Source organism: Equus caballus, chromosome 23, assembly GCF_041296265.1.
Source record: "Equus caballus isolate H_3958 breed thoroughbred chromosome 23, TB-T2T, whole genome shotgun sequence".
Classification (NCBI taxonomy): domain Eukaryota; kingdom Metazoa; phylum Chordata; class Mammalia; order Perissodactyla; family Equidae; genus Equus; species Equus caballus.
This window is the reverse complement of record NC_091706.1, coordinates 9,938,703-9,960,498: the sequence shown is the minus strand read 5'-3', so window position 1 is coordinate 9,960,498 and position 21,796 is coordinate 9,938,703. Positions and strand designations below refer to the sequence as shown.

The 21,796-nt window shown below is 36.3% G+C and overlaps 1 protein-coding gene and 1 pseudogene across 3 annotated transcripts in view; both read left to right on the top strand.

Annotated features, from left to right (window-relative positions):
* LOC138915005 (olfactory receptor 2T1-like) overlaps positions 1-1,496 on the top strand; it is a 60,846-nt gene extending 59,350 nt beyond the window's left edge. For 2 of the 3 annotated variants that reach the window (XM_070248119.1, XM_070248120.1), the window contains one exon: positions 269-1,496. In XM_070248119.1, the coding sequence (XP_070104220.1) occupies positions 286-1,251 (966 nt within the window). In that variant the 5' untranslated portion in view covers positions 269-285 and the 3' untranslated portion in view covers positions 1,252-1,496. The remainder of the gene's footprint in view (positions 1-268) is intronic. The other variant, XM_070248121.1, reaches the window with a different exon arrangement.
* On the top strand, positions 20,558-21,511 carry OR2T27GP (olfactory receptor family 2 subfamily T member 27G, pseudogene; annotated as a pseudogene).

The following is a 21,796-nucleotide window of genomic DNA, read 5'->3' as shown; positions in this document are numbered from 1 at the left end:
TAGGTGGTGTTGTGTGTATCACTGTAGTACAATAGCACCAGCTGGTATAATCTTGTCCAATCCATTTAAAGAATTATTGATTTTAAATAATCAATTTTACTTAAAAGCATTCTAGAAAATATTGGTTGCTAGGTGTCAGTGCCAAAGTACCAAGAAAAATATTTTTAAAAGTTTTCTTCCAACTTTTATGAGTTCGCTATGTAACAGTTAACCCATATTTTCTTTTCTTAATTGTGCATGAGTGATCATTTTATTCTGAAAATTTTAGGGCACAGCAGAGCCATCATGGAATCAACACAAGGGGACAACACATCCTCTACAGACTTCACTTTCATGGGGCTGTTCAACAGAAAGGACATCTCAGTCCTTCTTTTTGTCATCATTTCTATCATCTTTTTCACTGCGCTGATGGCCAATGGGGTCATGATCTTCCTGATCCGCACTGACTCATGTCTCCACACTCCCATGTACTTCCTGCTCAGTCACCTCTCCTTCATTGACATGATGTACATCTCTACCATTGTGCCAAAGATGCTGGTTGACTACCTGTTGGGTCAAAGCACTATCTCCTTTTTGGGATGCACAGCTCAACATTTCCTCTACCTCACCCTTGTGGGAGCTGAGTTCTTCCTGCTGGGCCTCATGGCCTATGACCACTATGTGACCATCTGCAATCCCCTCCGCTATGCTGTCCTCATGAGCCGACGGGTCTGCTGGATGATCATAGCAGGTTCCTGGTTTGGGGGATCTTTGGATGGCTTTCTCCTAACTCCCATAACCATGTGCTTCCCCTTCTGCAATTCCCGGGAGATTAACCATTTCTTCTGTGAGGCACCTGCAGTCCTGAAGTTGGCAGGTGCAGACACAGCTCTCTATGAGACAGTGATGTACGTGTGCTGTGTTTTGATGCTGCTGATTCCTTTCTCTGTGGTGATTGCCTCTTATGCCAAAATCCTGACCACAGTTCACCACATGAGCTCAGGGGAAGGGAGGAAGAAAGCATTTGCCACCTGCTCATCTCACATGATAGTGGTTACCTTGTTCTATGGGGCTGCCATGTACACCTACATGCTGCCACATTCTTACCACAGGCCAGACCAGGACAAAGTCTTCTCTGTGTTCTACACTATCCTCACACCCATGCTAAACCCCCTCATCTATAGTCTGAGGAACAAGGATGTGACCGGAGCTCTGAAGACGGCACTGGGGAGAATCAAGGGTACACAAAGAGTGTCAGGAGATGCCTTTTGACAGTTTCTTCCCACTTAGCTGGTGAATGGAAGCCTCTGTGACCAGTGTGGCCATGTTCTCAATGAACGATTAAACTGGAGGCTAGCGTTCAACTGTGTAGATAAAAAAAATGTCAGTATAAGACATGTTTCCCCTTGGTCTCCTTCCCTTCACTCTTCATTCCTTTCTATGTCTTCCTTTTCTCCTGTGCTGTTCACATGTATTCAAAATAAATGCACAGCGGTTTCCAGAAACACAAACTAAAATTTTTTGCTCTTAAATTTTGTCTTTTAGAAACAAAATAAATTGCATGAAATTTTAAATGGCATGGATTATGCTGGTGAGCACAGGAGGGATGATGTTACTTTTTGGGTATATGATACTACTGTACAACTCTAGTTCACCATCTAAGGATAAAAGAAATATCCTCTTTTCTATTTATGAGAGTAATACTTTGACACAGCCTTTTAGGAAGATGGCTGGGTAGCTATCTACATGTTCAATTTGTCGGGTAGTACGAAGAATCACTGAACATAATTTTCTTGAAAAGCCATTGCACTTACTACAATCATTGTGTTTTTTAAAAAAATTTTGTGAAGAAACACAGTATTTAACTTTTGTTTGTTTGCAACATATTTGTGCAACCTATTTGTAGGATAAGTTAAAACTCATGGATGAGAGTGAGGGATATTGCCCAGACAGACAACATGTGAGCACTGTGTGGCTGAGAGTGTTTCTGAGAAGTTGGAGAAACACACATGGATATGAGTTGGGAGAATACTAAAATTATTTTTCAAATATGTCACAAAGTCATCAAAGTTAAGCATACATGCCAGGTTATAGGAGTTAGCTCATGATTCATATCCATGCTCCCCAACAATCCAGGAATGGAGGACAGAAAGGATGTGACAAACCATGTTCGTTGTCCCATTTGATTATATGAGGAGTTTACTCAGGGACAAAAAAGGGTGACTTTATTAAATTATTAATGATCATAATTATAATCATATTGGTCAATCTGTCTAAAACTTAATAATTTATATGCTTTATCAGGTTTATTATCCTCTAACAACCTCATACGAAAAAGAAACACATTTTATAAGTTCTAATTTACAGAGGAGAGCAATGGAGGTCAGGGGCACAAGGAACCTCTGTAGGGTAAACATTTTTAATTAGTGCCCTAGATCACAGGATTTCAAGGAATGTGATTGATAGAGCACTGTATCTTTCAGATACAGCTTCCTCATTCATTCTTCCATTCATCATAGCTATTAGCTAGATAGTCAAAGCACCTGCATTTAAGAAGTTTGTATTCCAATGGAAGAAAGACAATGAAAATAAAGAAAAACAAGGAAGCAAGTAAACAAACGCTTATATTCCCATCATAACGTATGTGGCAGCAAAGACTAAAACTCAACATATCCAAAGCCTTATATGTTCAAGAAAGTCCTTGCACACAAGAAATTCCTTGGGTGAATTTCCAGTAGATGTGTATGCATAGTCTTCAGCAAAAGACACATGGTAACAGAAAAAAATTAGAAACTACTTAAAAATATACTGTGAAATGGATAAGTAAATTGTGACACATTCATACAATAAGAATAGATGTTCTAATACTACTAGCAACAACATGGATTAATCTTGGAAACATAATGCTGAACTGAAAAAGCAAGTCACCAAAGAATATATTTATATAAAATACAGATCCAGAAAAAACTATCTTTGGGAAAGGTTAGTGGCTGGAAGGGTATATGATGGGCTTCTGGGGTTTTCTGTTTCTTGAAGTAGATGCAGATTATACACCTATGGTTCACTTTGAAAAAATTTATCAAGTTCAAATTTATTTGTTTAATATTTTCGTATTTTAATTATGCTCCAATTAAAAGTTAAAATATAGCCTATATATATATAATCTATCACGTTTTCTTTGTCCATTCATCCATCAGTGGATGTTTAGGTTGTTTCCATTCTTTGGCTATTGTAAAAAATGTTGCAATAAACATGAGGGTGCAGATATCTCTTTGAGATAGTGATTTCATTCATTCAGGTATATAATGATAAGTGGAATTGCTGGATCATATACTAGTTTTATTTTTAAGTTTTGAGGAACCCCCTACTGTTTTCCATAGTGACTGCACATATTTACATTCCTACCAACAGTGTACAAAGTTTCCCTTTTCTTCATATCCTTGCCAACACTTATTATTTCCTGTCATTTTGATGACAGCTATTCTAACAGGTGTGGCATAATATCTCATCTTGTTGTACACTTTAAACTAATGCAATATTGTATGTCAACTATATCTCAGTAAAATTTGGAAAAATATAATTCATAATATAATGTATTGTGTACAAGAAATACAATAACACAATTTGATAATGAAAATAAGTGGAGGGCTACTCAAACTATGGTGTTCAAAGAAGAAAATTCTGAGCAGGCAATCTTTGAGCAGGAAAGGAAAAGGCATAGGAAGATCCAAGCATAGAGCATTCTAGGCAGGAAGAATAGCAAGTGTCAATGTACTGACACAGGGAAGGTAAGTTCAGAAGGTTAGACAGTGGTGCTGGCCTGAAACAAGTGATAGGAAAAATGGGTAGGGACCAGATCAGGAGGTCCTTATATGCTGTGGTACAGAAGTTAGCACTTTATTTACATTGCAATAAAATATCATTAATGGATTTCAAGTAAAAGAAAGGCAGATCATGACTAACATGCTGATGACATTACTCTGGCTGCTTTATAAAGAATGGACTGTAGGTAAAAGCATTAAAGTAGGAAGAATTTTTTGGAGGGTTTTCATGGGTTCTGAGGAGAGATGCTCCTGGCATGGGTTAGAATTTTAGGTGTGAAGATAAGAACTGTTATAACCGGGGATGTATTTTTAAGACATGGATAATAGAAGTTGATGATGAGTAGAAGGTAAGGTGTAAGGGAAATAGGATAATCAAGAAGAGTCCCCAGATGTTGGGACTGAACAATTAAGTGGATGGTAGATATATTTGATGAAATAGAGTAAAGCAGGGTTTGTGAATAGAATTAAGAATTTTCTTTCAATCACCTTAAGTTTGAAATGTCTATTGAATATCTAAGATAAAAAGTCAGATAAGAAGCTAGATATTTTTGTCTAGATATCTTTTGAGTTGTTAGGTGTGAAGATAGGTTTTAATAGTCAGTGGTAAGCAGATGGATGTAAGGACAGGAGATTAGATTAAAAGATATCACCTAAGAAGAGTTTGTGTGGATAGAGATGAAAAGAACTGAAGAACTGGGTGCAGGGAATTTAAGAGGTGGCAATAAAAGGATGGAAAAGATATAAAACACCCCGGGGATAATGATGTGCTAGAAACTTAGAAAAAAATTTCTTATAACAGAAGGGTGATGTCCACCATGTGAAATATTGGGCACAGTTTAAGTACTCTGAAGCAGAAAGCTGATCACCTGAGTAGACAAGCTAATAGTCCATTTTGTTCTCCACAGAGGGGATTCAATGGAGTGTTGGAGAATATGCTATGAAATAGATTAAGCACAAAAAGAGGTTTACAAGTTGGAGAAAAGTGCAGGAATTTACTCTGAATATCAGAAGAAAGATGAACTTATATCTGGAGAGTTATGTGTGGTTAAAGGAAGATTTTTAATTTTTTCAATATAGATAATATTAACACTTTTTTTTGGATTTTGACAAGAATAGTCTGGTGTTGAAGGATGAATCAGTGATTCAAGGGAGAAAGAGGGGTATTTCAAGAAGAGCACCTGTTAATTGGGTGAAAGAGGTTCCAGAACCCCATTGGAAGGCTAAAGTTTGTATGAGAGCAGAAACAGTTCCTCATGAAAAACAGGGATACATGCAATAAGTTTAGGGAAAACAAAATGGAATATCTTCAAGTATGTTGCCTCATTTTCATTATTTCTGCCACCTAAACCCTCACTGTTTTGCAGCTACCTGCTTGTTTCTTTTAACACATGACTAACAGACGGATTGCTCTTATTGTGAAGACACTACCTACTAGAGCCAAATTTTTCTTTGAAATAATTGACCATTTCATTTCACTGCTTAAACTTGTTTAGTCTATGAGATTGATTTAAGTAGATGCATGTGAAAACTTTTAAATCTCTTCTGTTTTGGCCTGTCTCATTGACTGGGCACTCTCAGTAAAGCTCAAATAGTCTGCAGTCCAACTACAGTTGCTATTTGCTTAGAGTCTCTAGATTTCTAACTTCCTGAGTTTAGCATCATTACAGAGGACTGTGATGCATGGCAACACTAAGGATGGGAATGAACAGCCAGGTGAAGAGAAACATAGTGTGAGGTCTCAAACATAGGAGCTTCTGATCTCGTGGATCTCGGGCCCAGCACAGCAGTGTGTGGAAGTGTTCTGGTTCCTCAATGTGGCCCACTCTCTGAAAAAAGGTCTGATGAGCTGTCCTTTCGGGTTTTTATGGAGGCTTCATTACATAGTCATGATGGATTAAGTCATTGGCCATTGGCAATTGATTCAACCTCAAGCCATCCTCTCCTCTCTCAATAATCAGGGGGCAGTACTGAAAGTTTTAATTCTCTGATCACATGACTGGTTCGCCTGGTGGCCAGCTCCCTTCCCTGGGTGCTTCCAAAAGTCACCTTTCACATAACAAAAGCACCATTATCAATCTAAACACTTAGAAAATTCCAAGGGTTTTGAGAGCTGTGAGCCAGGAACTGAGGACCACTATCAAATATATGTGAGAAGTATATATTTTAATTACCTAAATGACCAAATACATATAAATCACAATATTGTACTGCTCAATAAAGTTTGAATATTTTTTTATCTGATTTGTAATGAGGTTGAGTAACTTTTTATTGGTTTGTCAGTCATTTAGAGTTCCTTTTCTGTAAAGTGCATATTCAAGTGTTTTGCCCATTTCTTATTAAATTTCTCCCTTTTAATATATACATATTTTTTAATAAATATGCTGATATTTTGTTTTTAGTTTATTATATGATGTGCTAGTTTGCAACTTATCCTTATATTTAAATCGTGTTTGTATATGTATGGAATTATCGACATTTTCCTTTATGTTAGTGTTTTTTGTGTCTTAACTAATTCTTCCATATCCTAAAGTCATTGAAGTTATTCTCCTATCCTATCTTCTAAAAGCTTCATAGTATTTTCTTTGTTCACATTTTCATCTTTACCCACCTAGAAGAGATTCATGGTAAATAAGAGGAAAATTTTCCATATGAATCAACAATTTTCCCAGAAAAACTTCCTGATAACTTTTTTCCTTTTTTCTGATTTGCAGTGACATCTCCATCCCTTTTGCAAACACATTCATAAAAGACTTTCTCTATTTTTGATATCCCCAATTCTTGTCCTTCCATTCTTTCATATGTCCTCTTTATTGAGAATTTGTGCCTATTCCTTTAGTGTCAACTACAAGGGTAAATTCAATAATTAATTCTGTTTTCATTGCATTTGATCCATCAGAAGCACTTGACCCCCAATTGAGAATGTATGGGTTTTGTTGTTTGTTTGTTTGTTTTTGTTTATTTGGCTTCAAGTGCCCTATATTGTGATGGCTTCATTCCTAGACCACTGTTCGTTTCTCTGAGATCTCTAATTTTTTTTTCTGGCATAACTTCTCCAGGTTCATTTCTAAATATTGGAGTGAACCATGCTCAGTCACTGGCTGCCTTCTCATCTTTTCTATACCTATTCCCAGGTAAGCTTATTTAGGTTTTTGGTTTACCATGTCATATGTATATAGTGATGACTCCAGTCCAGAACTCTTTCTTGCATTCCAGACCCATCCACCAAGCTGCTTACGCAATGTGGCCACTTGGATGTCTAATTGTTTTCCATAACATGCTGTTCACCAAACTGAACAGATGTAGACTGTCCTAGGCCCACTGAAGGCAACTCCTCCCTTCCAGTTGGTCTATGTGAGCTCTTGGACCTCTTTATCTTGATACCATCAAATCAGTGAGCAAATCCTGCTGGTTCTTATCTCCTGACTACATCTAGTCTCTAACCATTTCTTAAATAGGTTCCAGTTTTATCTCAGTCCTCTAATGGTTATTTCTAAAGTAGCAGCTAAGGTGAAAACACATCAGAGCATGTCAGTGCTATGGTGAAAATGCTGCTATAGCTTATTTCACTGGGAGTGAATTCTAAATTCCTTACGGTAAGCTACAAGGACCCTTCCAATATGCCCCCTCCCGTAACTTCTTGGCATCTGCTCCTGCTACTCTCCCCTTCACTCACTGTGCTGCCCCACTTGCCTTGTCCTTCCTTGAACAAGCCAAGCACACTCCCACCTCAGGACTATTCCACTGGATTTTTTCTCTGTTTGGGATTCTCTTATCCCAGCTATATTCTTGGTTAAAACCCTTATCTCTTTAAGATTTTTCTCAAATCTTATCCTCCTAAAATGGTCTATACTGTCCATGATACTTTGAAAAGCCACAAACGGGACCTCATCCTCAGCAATTCCTCTCCTCACTTATTCTACTCTACTTTTGCTATAGCATTTGAAACTGTTTATCATATTATAGCTAGCTTTCCTATTCTATTTAATTTTAATGTTTGTTTCCCTGTTGAAATGGCAGCTCCTTGAAGACAAGGGCCTTTGCCTATTTTGAGAAATAATATTCCAATGGTCTTGAGCAATGGCTGCATACAGTAGAAACTCAGTAAATAATTATCACATGAATTAGTCACAGAATGCCCATAAATTCATGGATCCATTTCTCAATTCTGTATTTTGTTTATTTGTTGTATTTGTCTCACAATGTGTCAATTTCATATTGTTTGAATTAGTGTAGTATTGAAATAAATCTTGATTTCTAGAATGACAATTTTACCTTCATTGTTCTTATTTAGCATTATTTTCACTGCTATTCTTGGCCTTTTGATTTTTGTTAGAAGAGTTAGATTTTCAAATTAAATATATATATGTTTTATTAACATTATGTTGAATCTATATCTCTATTTCTATCTTTATCTCTATGTACCTAACTCTATCAATCTCTATATCTATCTCTATCTATTATCTCAATCAAACAATTTCATTTTTAACATATGTCATTATTATGTTGAAGTATTTAAGATAAATAACCAATGTCTTGACATTCTAGTCCTATTATTCATTTGTAAAAAGCAACAGTGCACAGTCTGCTTGTACTAGGCCCTGCCATAGGAGTTAGTTACAATCCACAAAATCTCAGTGGCTTAGAGTATGAGTCTTTATATCTCAGCTTATTGAAGATATCATTCCTCTGGCTTTTGACTTCCTTTATTTATTCTTGAGAAGTCAGGTCTCAACTTAACTGTAACAACGTTAAGTAATCTCTTCTTTCTGTAGTTCATTTGCTCTTTGTCTTTGATGTTGCACAATTTCACTGTAAGATGCCTAGCTGTGGGTATCTTTTCATTTATTCTGCTGGGTATTTATTAGGTGTCTTTCATAAGTATATAGATGAATTTTAGCAGTTCTGGAAAATTATTGGTGATTTTCACTTACGGACCATTGGCAGGGGCCCTGGCAATTTGTTCACGTGATATACCTTTTTCCAACATGAACCATGATTTCTTTTGCAAATGTGCAAAAGAAAGATATTTAAACTACCTCCATTTGCATTTTTATATCTTATAATTTGAAGAATAATCCACAGACATGCTTCTCGCTCTGATGCTTCAAGAATTTTAAAATTCATTTGCAATCTCAAGGTAACCTAATATCCAAAACAATTTTTAAAATTAAGAACAAAGCTAAAGAACATTTTCCACTTTAACCCAAAATGGATCAAAGCCCTAAAAATAAGAGCTAAAATTATAAACTCTTACAATAAAACACAGGAAATCTCTATGACATTTGATTTAGCAATGATATATTGGATATGAAATGGAAATCATAGGAAAACAACAAAAAATAGATAAGTTGGACTAAGTCACATTTCAAAAAGTCTGGTTATCAAAGGTCACTGTCAAGAAAGTGAAGAACCAACCCACAGAATGGGAGAAAATATTTGCATATCATATATCTGATAAGATATTAATATCAGAGTCCATAAAGAATCTACAACTCATTAACAACCACCACACACACACATACAAAAGTAAAAAATAAAAATTGGGTAAGAGACTTGGATAGATATTTCTCTGAAGAATATATACAAATGGCCAATAAGCACATGAAAAAATGCTCAACATTATTAGCCATTAGAAAATTGAAAATCTGTATTAGTTCTTTGTATATTTTGGATATTAACCCCTTATCTGATACATGGTTTGCAAATATCTTCTCCTAAATGTTAGGTTGTCTTTTCATTTTGTTGATGGTTTCCTTTGCTGTGCAGAAGCTTTTTAATTTGATGTAGTCCCATATGTTCATTTTTTCTTTTGTTTTCCTTGCCCAGTCAGACATGGGACTTGAAAATATGCTGCTCAGATCAATGTCAAAGAGCGTACTGCCTGTGTTTTTCTCTAGAAGTCTCATGGTTTCGGGTCTTACATTCAAGTCTTTAATACCTTTTGAGTTGACTTTTGTGCATGGTGGAAGGGAATGGTCTACTTTCATTCTTTTGCATGTGGCTGTTCAGTTTTCCCAACACCATTTATTGAACAGACTCTCCTTTCTCCATCGTATGCTCTTGGCTCCATCGTCGAATATTAGCTGTCCATAAATGTGTGGGTTTGCTTCTGCGCTCTCAATTCTGTTCCATTGATGTGTGTGTCTGTTTTTGTGCCAGTACCATGCTGTTTTGGCTACTATGGCTTTGAGTAAAATTTGAAATCAGGGAGTGTGTTACCTCCAGCCTTGTTCTTTTTTCTCAGAAATTCTTTGGCTATACAGCTCAACAACAACAACAAAATAACAATCCAATTAGAAAATTGGCAAAAGATCTGAACAGAGATTTCTCCAAAGAAGATATACGGATGGCCAACAGGCATATGAAAAGATGCTCAACATCATTAGCTATCAGGGAAATGCAAATCAAAACTACAATGAGGTATCACCTCCCTCCAGTCAGAATGGCTATAATTAACAAGACAGGAAACAACAAATGTTGGAGAGGATGTGGAGAGAAGGGAACACTTGTTGACTGCTGGTGGCAGTGCAAACTGGTGCAGCCACTATGGAAAGCAGTATGGAGTGTCCGCAGAAAATTAAGGATAGATCTACCATATGATCCGGCTATTCCATTGCTGGGTATTTATCCAAAGTACTTGAAAACACAAAGGCATAAAGATACTTGCACCCCTTTGTTCATTGTGACATTATACACAATAGCCAAGACATGTAAGTAACCTAGGTGTCCATCAAGGCATGAATAGATAGCAAAGATATGGTATTTATACACAATGGCCTACTACTCAGCCATAAGAAATGATGAAATCTGGCCATTTGTGACAACATGGATGGACCTTGAGGGTATTATGCTGAGTGAAATAAGTCAGAGGGAGAAAGTCAGATGCCATGTGATCTCAATCATAAGTAGAAGATAAAAAGAACAACAAACAAACACATAGCATTGGAGATTGGATTGGCAGTTACATAGGGGAAGGGGAGAGGGGGGAGGACAAAAGGGCTTATTAGGCTCACATGTGATGGGATGGACTATAATTAGTTTTCGGGTGGTGAACATGATTTAATGTACACAGAGTTCAAAATATGATGTACATCCGACAATAATAAATAAATAAATTGAACAGTATCAAGAAGAAAAAGATTAAAAAAAAGAAAAAGGAAAATCAAAACCACAATGATATAATACTTTGTACTCATTAGGATGGCCACCAAAGAATAAAGAAAAAAAATAGGAAATAAGAAATGTTGGTAAGAATGTGGAGAAACTGGAACCCTGTGCATTTCTGGTGGGAATATAACATGGTTCAGCCACTGTGGAAAAAGTTTGGCAATTCCTCAAAAAACATATAGAATTACTCTGTGATCCTGTGATTCTACTTCCAGGTATATATGCCAAAAAAATCAAACCAGGGACTCAAACATATATCTTTACAAGGCTGTTCATAGCAACATTGTTAATGATAACCAAAAGGTGGAAGCACCCCAATCGTTCATCCACATATGAAAGAATAAACAAAATATGATATTTACAAACAAAGTGATGTCACTCAGCCTTAAAAAGAAATGCATTTCTGATATATGTCACAACATGCATGAATCTTGAAGACATTATGCTACGTGAAATTAGCATAAGAGCAAACATAACCGATTCCACTCACAAGAAGTAACTAGAAGAGGAAGATCCAGAGAGACAGAAAGTAGAATAGAGGACATCAGGGACTGGGGGCCAGGGTATAGAGAGTTATTGTTTAGTGGGCACAGAAGTTTTCTTTGGGATAACTAAAAAGTTCTGTTGATGCATAGTAGTAATAGTTGTACAACATTGTGAATATACTTAACACCTCTGAATTGTACACTTAAAAATGGTTAAAATGATAAATTTTGTTTTGTGCATTTCATCACAATAGAATATTTAAAATTATTTATTTAATAACAAAGAAAATTCAGATGCAAACAAGTGAACTATTATGTAAAGGCAATAAATGTGAGTTAATAAGTATCCATATAAGATATTCTTCAACTGAGGAAAGAATAATAAAATATATTTACATCATATCATAAACGGAAGAGAAATATTTTAGTAAAAATAAGTACTTGTTTCTTGGAATTTTTAAAATCCAATTAAAGAAATCATTCATATGATTGAGTGATTTATATCATATGCAGATATAAATTTCTCAAATATGTACTGCATATGTACCTGATTTAACACAAATTACGATGTATAAGTAGATAATATAAAACATTACATTCTCAACACCAAAAGTAAGAAAGGTCACTGCACAGGAGAAGTTGAAATATCCCAAAATCTTACACTACACATATACACACATGGAACATATTTTGAGAATTCTCATGGTTTTACCTGTTTCTCCTTCCGTCACTGCTGCATCAACACTTTTGTTTTGAGCTGACCAGTTTCATACTGGCAAGCCAGATGGGGCCCCATCATGCCAAGCCTCTCTTTCTGCCCTTTACTATGAAGGGGCCACCAGGAACAATATTCTGAGTTTGTACAGGCACAGCTTGGAGGAGAACATCATAAAGGACCGGGTGGCTGGTTAGTGGAAGCCGCTCCTTTTTTTCCTCATGAAAGGCAGTGCTAAGATGCATCTGACCTGCCTTCTCCAGGGTCATCTAGAGGGTGCTTCCACACAGGCTTGGTAACTGTCACCACAACAGATCACCTGGGCACTGACTTTTTTCCCTTGCTTTAACCACTATTCTTCTCCGCCCATCCCATTTGCTCTCTGGATCACATTCCTCAAGAAAATACTTGGAATTCAGTACCTATTTCCCGAAATCAATTTTCTGGTAAGCTCAAGCTAAGGAAAATTATATATGAGAGCAATTTAATAGCAGTTATTGCAAATTGAACCCCAATCCTAAAATAGGAGGAGACACAGAAACTGTTCTAAGGTATCAAAATTAAAAAAAAAAAAATCCTCAACCAACCATACTAGAATAATTGAATTATCTTTTTCTTTTTCCTATAGAAAATGGTACTGTCTTATAAAGCACAATCACAGAATATGCAGCACAAAATTGTTGGAAAAAAATGGTTAAAGTGTTATATCAAGCAGTTAAATAACAAGATTATGTTAGTGTGTTTCTGAATTTCCTTTCAGTATTTGTTGACTTTTTCAATTTGTAATTCGAAGGGATTTCTTTTCTCATCAAATGAAAATATTTATGTTTGAAACTATGCAATCATGCTTTTATATCCTTTTTCTTAAGGAAGTCTCCCCATATTACATAAACTTTAGGCTCAGAAAACTTGAAATCCCACTGTCATTTATGCACATAGCGGGGAGAGGTAAATGTGAATTGCATGATAAAGGGCCAAGAGATAATGCAGAGGGAGATATCAGCATAGCAATACACCTTGACCTAGGATTTTTTTCCAGAGTGTGAGCATTTGGGATAATATTGGAAAAGGGGGTAAAGGGAATCTTATTGTTCTTTAAGTAACTCAAAGATTTCATTTTCTTATTGCTTTTAGTTGTTTCATTACATATTTTGAATCCTTTGCAGCAATGAAATTTTCCTTCTATCATTATGAGTGAAACTGGTGGCCAAATGACTATTAATGATTATCTTAAAAGTCATGTGGGATAAGCAACCTATTATCAGACTCCCACTAGGCTCCTAATAGATAACTTCTCTGACACCTGGGTCACGATGGTAACAGTTGCTTAAGTTGTTTTTGAGGAACTGAGAGTTGACTCCTTGTCCAGTTCAAGCTGGTTGACACCACTGACGTGTCAAGTTTGCCTACACGAATGTTAGATAGGTGACCCTTTGACATCAGGGGGTGCCAAAAACTCCACCAGTCAGATCATGCTAAGGCCATCATTTTATGAAAGTGGATCGTATGAAAAGCCATGCAGCTTGACTACATTTATATAGATCATCAATTATCTCACTTTTCCTTAACGCCAATCATCTATCCCCACACTTTGGAGCACCCTGCCCCTTTATCCCATAAATACCGCTAATGCCCATTTTCAGGTAGGTGGATTTGAGATGTGTTCTCCAATCTCCTTGCTTGGCTACCTTGTGAATAAAGCCTTTCTCTGCTGCAAAATTTGTCTCAGTGATTAGCACACTATGCAGTGGACAAAATGGTCCTGGCTTGCTAACACAACTCATAAGGGAGACAAGATGTTTACACATACCAAGTGAATCCCTTAGTAACAGAGTGGGTCTAAAATGTAGCATTTTCAGGAAGACACTATTTCCCTATGAGGGGTGGATTTTCCTTTAATCCTTGAAGAGAGGAATGCATAAGAATTAGAATTGTGAAAAAGGAATTTTCCAAAATATAGCCATGGAGAAAAAACACAAAAGTAATTTAATTTGAATGCCGAGTCCCACAGTCTGATTTATTTGAGGGCAGTTTAATTACTGTAATTCTTTATAAATTGAAAGATTACATTTTTATGAATTTAAAAAAAAAGGAAGGTGAAAGACCTTATCATATTTACATAAACTGTATAATGGCAGGCTAAGGACGAATTACCCCAGGGAATGATATTCTGATGTCAATTATTCTGTCAAATGGTAGTACTGATATAACGTGATGATTCAAGCTCTCTTATTTAAGTTGCTTATTTCTTTGTTTTTAGCAGCCTACATAAAGTAGCTGGTGCCCACTTTCATGGACCATCTTTCTTAGGCATTTAAGGACTCGGGCTTGTCCATATCTAGGTTATGAATCTATTTGCTTATCCTTGACTATTTTAAAGCATCTCACACTGATTAGGGACTGACTCTTAACATTATGCCAACAAGATGTAATTCCATGCTCAAGCCACAGCACCATTTCATTATTTTTTTATATTGATGGCTCCTCCCTACCTTCATCCATGCTCTTCTCTTCAATTATCTTTCCCCTCTTTGCTTTGCTTCTCTTCAGAATACCAGCTCTCAGTTTGAAAGGTCTGATTCATGTCTCTAAGTTACCCACGCTTGCTTAAAAAATGCTGAGCAATTCCATTTACTACTTCAGTTCTGTAAGATTTTTCTCCAATAAGTAGGTATTTGACCTTTAGTTCAGACTGTCGGGTTTGGTGGAGGCTACCATGTGAGGTAAGTAATTTTGAGAACTTTTTGTCAGTTATGGGGGTTTGAAATATCAGATTCTGGAGTTAATGGGAAACTGGTTCAAACTAAGGACATATTAGGAAATCTTGAGGTTGATATGCCTCAGTATTCTACTTATAGATATTCATGAATCAGTGCTACTCATGTAAATTTTATACATTTGATTTCATTTCTTCTCTCAGCTAACATTATAGATTCAATTCTCTGTTGTGTATTTCACAATGTAGGTGATTTTTCTGCTCAGGAAAGTTCTGTACAGATTTGGTTCAATGTAAAACTTGTCAACACAAATAAACCATAATCAATCCATAAATCAAAATTGGGGTGAGTTTATTCTATTTGCCAGTTTTGGGGACTATATCCCAGGAGAACAACCTTCACCAAAGAAGGAAGCCCTCCAAAGAAGTGGGCTGTGCGGCACGGTTATATTTTGTCTTGGAACAAGGAACTCACAACTATGACAGGAATATCTGTCTTATTACAGTCACGAGATATTTTGCTAACACAACAGGTCAATGGTCACTAGATGAGCACAGGAGGACAGTAATTAATCCTTAGTTTCTAGGAAAAATGCTTCTCTTTAAGAAATGCTGATATGAGGGAGACATACATCCCCATCTTTAAGAGCATCATTCTTGGTTTTGGGACAGTGTAAATGTTTAAAGCAGATGTGCAATGCATGCTTGACAGGCTATGTCAGACCTTTCTGGGAAAACAAGGTTGGGCCAAATTAGTTTTAAGCCAAATAGCTTCCTCATATACCACAATATATTAAATTTTCTTATTGCTTTTCATTTATTCACAAACTTCAAGAAAGTTCTCATTGTTGAAAAAGTATATTCACTTATATAATTTTAGAGTATTTATAGGGACAGGAGTTTATCTAATTTAGTTGTACTATTACGTCTTCTCAGGTAATTTATTAATTTCTTGAAAGATAACTTAGGTAGAAAAATCTTAATATCCTACTCTAAGAAATTATCCCACCACATTTTCCTATTTTATACTTAGAAACTACCAAAGGTAGACAGGACAAAATATATGAGCGGCTTTCCAGATATCAATAAACTCATAAGTGATGAAGATAGGCAGTGAAAACAGGTTTCTGATCCCAAATATTGTTTAATGTTTATAATATTCATACAAAATGCCAAGGAAAATAAGTTTTAAGGGTGGGAATATACACAGTAAGACCTAGGTACAATTTTTCTTAAGATTTAGCTGAGAAAGTGATTAGGCCATTACTCTAGTTTCAAAATGAAAGATGGTCCTTTGCTTATGTTAAAATTTCTCTACCCTTCTGAAGATTCCCCAAATAACTTTACATTAATAATGAAATTTTATGGCACAATTAGAGGTGAGGCTTGATATGAAAACACTACTGGGAAGAAAATAAAATTGATTAGATTATATGTAGGACTAAATGACTTACAGTGAAGGTCAGTTTTTATCCCTGTTTGGCTAAGTCAGTCACAATTTACGCCAATTGTCATCATGTCTTGTCTGGTTTAGACTTTTAGCACTTTCAAACATCATCTAAATTAGATGGTTACTTAGGGTTATGTCAAAATTTGACATAGAGCGGAGTTTGACAGGAAAGTGACAATATAGAAAAGGAAAGAGAAAAAGAAAAAGAAAACTAGCTATCTGCTATTGGAAACTCTGTTATTGGAGAGAAAACATTTGGAAAGCACAGGGTAAGATTCCAAAATTTAATTGTCGCTGCTTTTACAATTTTGCTTAAGACTAACCTAAGACCCATCTGTTTTTAGTGTCCATATTTTATGCCAGCATTGACTCATGCAACACGAGTGAAGATTGAGTCCACCCGTGCTGACATTCCCGTTCCCAACACAGAGAAGTGGTGGACCTCATTGAGGTTATTCTTCATTTGCATCTGAACTATTTTGCTTATTTGAATAAGTAGAAATAGGACTTCTTGGCACCATCTGAAAGTACAATTTTATTATATATTTGGCCTTGTAGAGACAACTATAGTCCTAAATTTTTCAACAAAGAGCAAAATAAATTTATTTACATATTAAAATATTAGACATTTAAAACTTTTGATAATTGGATTAAAACAGAACTACATATTAATCAGAGACATGTATGAGGAATAATGTTCCAAACCAAACTCATAGGTCAAAGGAAAAAATAAATATCTTAATTAAGTAATTAAATATTTACACCATTTTGGGCCTAAAAATCAAATACAGTTACAATTTCAAGTAAGGGTTTGGATAATATTGTTGCAATAAATATTATACATAAAGACTGTGCTTATCCTATAAAGAGAAATGCTAATTTTTGAGAAACCTCCAATATAGAAAATAAGTAGGATCATGAAGATTGAAAGCCCACAATAGAAAGACAAAATATACATATACTAATAAGTTTAAATTTCCAATAATCAAAGGAACTCATACTAAACTGAGTTTAGATATGATTGCTAAATGCTGCAGTGAGCACTATACTACAAGTAAGCTCCATTGTTGTTATTTCAGCATCACTGCCACCAGCTTTGTATACAAATTTGGCTATGGACTTCAAAAGCCTAATAACCCGTCTTCCATGACCTATCCCATAAAATTAGCACCATAGTATTTTACATTATAAGCAAACTTAGAAGCAATGTGAATGTCAACCAAATGAGGAATAAGAAAGTGCATGATACATCATTTAACTTTAACAATATTCTGTGTAAAGACGGCGCATCTACATGGAAAGGGTATACTTAGATTTAAAACTTATTCATAGACACAGACATAGATATTACACAGGAGCATAGAGTATTTCTGTTGATTCCTGTCTATTTTATCATTTTCTAAATATCTTTAATGTTCCTATACCACCTTGTAATTTTTTAAACGCAGGCATGAGTCAACACTGACAGAATGGGAGGGAAATGTTTTTAAAATCGGGGGAATTATGGAACTGCTGAAATCTCCCTTTCCCTTTGTGAAGGACGTTGGGGAGATCTCTAAGGCTTCAGTAGTGAGTTTCGGCACCAGGAATATTCATGGTCAAGGCTAAGGACATTCATGCTCTGAAAGGGAGATTTTGGGGCCCTTTTGTCCCTCTTGGGCTTTAACATTCCCTGTGGACCAATAGCAGTCACTGTGCTTGGTCTCCACTTACCATCTACTATCCTCTTAAATTATAGTGAAATAATGAGCAAAGCCCTCCAAGGAGCTTGCTCTTATTAAACTTCTGATGGGCAGGGCTGAGTGGGCATTTCCATCTCTCTCCATTCTGTGGAGTGCTGCTGAACACTTGCTTTTAATTTCCCCAGTGGTTGCGAACAGCGAGGGGAAAAAAAAGGAGAAACACAACAAAGATATCTTTTAGGAAAACAATTCATGGAAGTCCTGGTGTAAAACTAGTAATATTTCAAGAATGAAAAAGCTTAAAAATTTATAAGGATGCAATGTGGGTCTCCTCAATAAAAATCTGACTGATAATGTACTCTTCACAGTTATAGATGAATTTATCATGAAGTAGCCACTGGATTTCAGGTTCGATCACTTCCATTGAACTCTTCTCTCAATGTTCTGCCCTTTTCATGTTCTCCATTATGCACTAGCTGGGTCAAAACCCCAGAGATTCTAATCAAAACCAATCATAAAGTGCACATGGGGCCAAACATATTATAAGGATTCCTATTTGCCTCAATTCTAGGCTCCTTGAAGGCAGAGACCACATCTTGTACATTCTTTTAGATCTCTTCAGAACCTAATACTTTAACTCATGCAGTGTGCCCTGGGAAATGTATGTGGAATCAATGAATTGATATCTGTTTAGGATTATTGCAAAACCATATAGAGTGATCATACTGTCACTTGTTAACTGGAGCCATGTGCCTCTGAGAAAGTCTCTTAATCTGTTTAAATCTCATTAAATAGATAAAGCAGTGGCATAGTATTTCATAGGTTTGTTGGGGGAAGTAAATCAAATAAGACATGAAAAACTAAGCACTCTGTTATTAATGTGTTCTTACTACTATTTGTAGGTGAATGCATATAGAGGTAATTCCTTTACTTTTTCTAATTTGCTTTTACTCGTGAATTTTTTACTCAATTATTTCTAGTTCGGTTTGTGTCCAATTCTGGGGGACTTGGTTTGATGGAGCAATGTGGAGCCATCATATCCTGGAAAAGGGACGCTCCCAAACGATTAATGCCCAGTAGAAATCTGATGGACGCCACAGAGGTGATTTTAAATTTCATAGTAGCCAAATTATAAATGTAAAAAGAAACAGGCAAAAATAATTTTAATCTATGTTATTAAACCAAATATTATCTATTTAGCATGTAATCAATATAAAATTTTAATGAGATATATTGCATACGTTTTTATCAATATAAATATTTAATGAGTTATGTTGCATACTTCTTTTATACTGTCTTTGATCCTTAATGCAATTTGTACTTAGAGCACATCTCCCTTCAGAACAGCCATGTTTCAGGTGCTCAACAACCTCATGTGGCTTCCAGCTACCATACTGGACAGTGCAGATCTATATGATGCTGATATAAACTGTTTGTCCAAATAACCTAAGAGTTTATAACTGTAGTAATCTTATTTAACTAAATAGCTATCTATGCATAATTAAACTTCAGGTTTAAGCAGAAATTTTCCTCTTTGGGAAGATAATGCTCTATAGTATTATTTAAATCAGTTTTTTCCTTCTTTTTCTATTAGAAAGTTATTCATTAGTTTTTGCTCCCATCTCACTAATCATATTAATATGGTATGCTATTAATCAGCAGTTTTCTGCTAAAAGAAGGAAAGTAAACACCACTTTATCCTAAACACTTTTTCCTTTGATTGTCTTCTTTCTCCTAATTCTTAGATTGTTTCTCAGAGCTCAGAGCTCTTGTATTTTATTTTTCAACATGAAATCATTATTTTCAAATATCCAACACCTAATAAATATAAGCTAAACACTCAAATTTTACAATGTACAAGTGATTCAAGAATGTTGTAAATTAGGTAAAATCTGTCAAGGTCATTATCATTTCATAGACAAAATGTATACTCTTGATCAGCGCTTTTCAAACTGAATTTCAAGTGTGAGAACTAGAGCCTCATGTTGGGAGAAAAGTGTATGGTAAGGATCCCCTCCCTTCCTTACCCACCACTCTATCCCCATTCAATCAAACAAGTTGCATATTAACTGTTTTATGTGTATCTTCCTCAATGAAAGATTATGCTTGAGCAAAAGTGAACAAACAAATTAATTAATTAATTAATGTTCTTGAGCCAAAGGACATAAAATTGTTTCATCATGGCATCTAAATTAAGAATAGTCAGCAAGTCAAGAATACCATCCTTGAGTGAATGGTGTGACATAACATAATTCTGCTGAAGATGTTCTTCCAGAAATTAAAAATTCTGAGATTCATGAATGGATATGGATCATACTTAGAACCCAAAGGTAAAAGGCTAATTTCACAAAGCAACCCATTAACTGGAATCAACCACAGTAAGTATTAGAAAAAGGAGGAAATTGCACAATGAGATGTGATTAATTTGCCTTGATTTGTGCAGGGCCACACTGTAAGGTTTTAATAAAATCAAATATTTATCTTTTGTGTCCAGCTTTGCCCATCATATCCATCTTTCTTTTGTGTAACCTACAGAACTATGGAGTGGGGCAATTAGTCCATGTATGCTGACTTTGTCCTCCTTGGCTTGTTCAGGAACTCCAGTTTCCCTTGGCTTCTCTTTGCCATCATCCTCCTGGTCTTTGTGATCTCCATAGCCAGCAACAGTATCATGATCATTCTCATCCACATGGAACTCTGCCTCCACACCCCCATGTACTTCCTACTCAGCCAGCTCTCTTTCATGGACATCCTGTACATTTACTCCATTGTGTCCAAGATGCTGGTTGACCAGATGGTGGGCCAGAGGGCCATTTCCTTTGCAGGATGCATTTCCCAGCACTTCCTCTACTTGACTTTGGCAGGAGCTGAGTTCTTCCTCCTAGGACTCATGTCCTATGACTGATATGTTGCCATCTGCAACCCACTGCACTATCCTGTCCTCATGAGCCACAAAATCTGCTTGTTGATTGTGGTGGCATCTTGGCTAGGAGGTTCCATAGATGGCTTTCTGCTCACCCTGGTCACCATGCAGTTCCCTTTCTGTGCCTCTCGGGAAATCAACCACTTCTTCTGTGAGGTCCCTGCCCTTCTGAAGCTCTCCTGTGTGGACACATCAGCGTATGAGACAGCCATGTACGTATGTTGCATCATGATGCTCCTCATCCCTTTCTCTGTTATCTCAGCCTCTTACACAAAGATTCTCATCACTGTTTATAGGATGAGTGAGGCAGAGGAAAGGCAAAAGGCAGTGGCCACTTGTTCCTCACACATGGTGGTTGTCAGTCTCTTCTATGGGGCTGCCATGTACACCTATGTGCTGCCTCACTCTTACCATACCCCTGAGCAGGACAAGGCTGTGTCTGCCTTTTACACTCTCCTGACTCCCTTGCTCAATCCACTCATTTATAGCCTTAGGAACAAGGATGTCACAGGGATCCTACAGAAGGCTCCAGGGAGATGCTTGTGCTCAGGAAGGGTAATCACCTTCTAAAGAAACTGCATTTGCTGCTAGAGATTTGAACAAAAGGATACAGGAGTTTATCATCACTTTTGGACTTAAATATTCTCCACCTGGAAAATTAATGTAACTCATATGCCAGCTACTGTGAAGCATTCTTGGGATTTGGAAGATGACTGTGGGATTTTGAGGATATGGTCATTTTTTGAAAGGTGTGAGGGTTCTGAACAATGGGCAAGTTTGGATGGAAGGGGAATAAAGTTGGGGTTTCAGTAGTCACCCATCTGTTTCCCATAAAGCATGCTTACCACTGGAGAC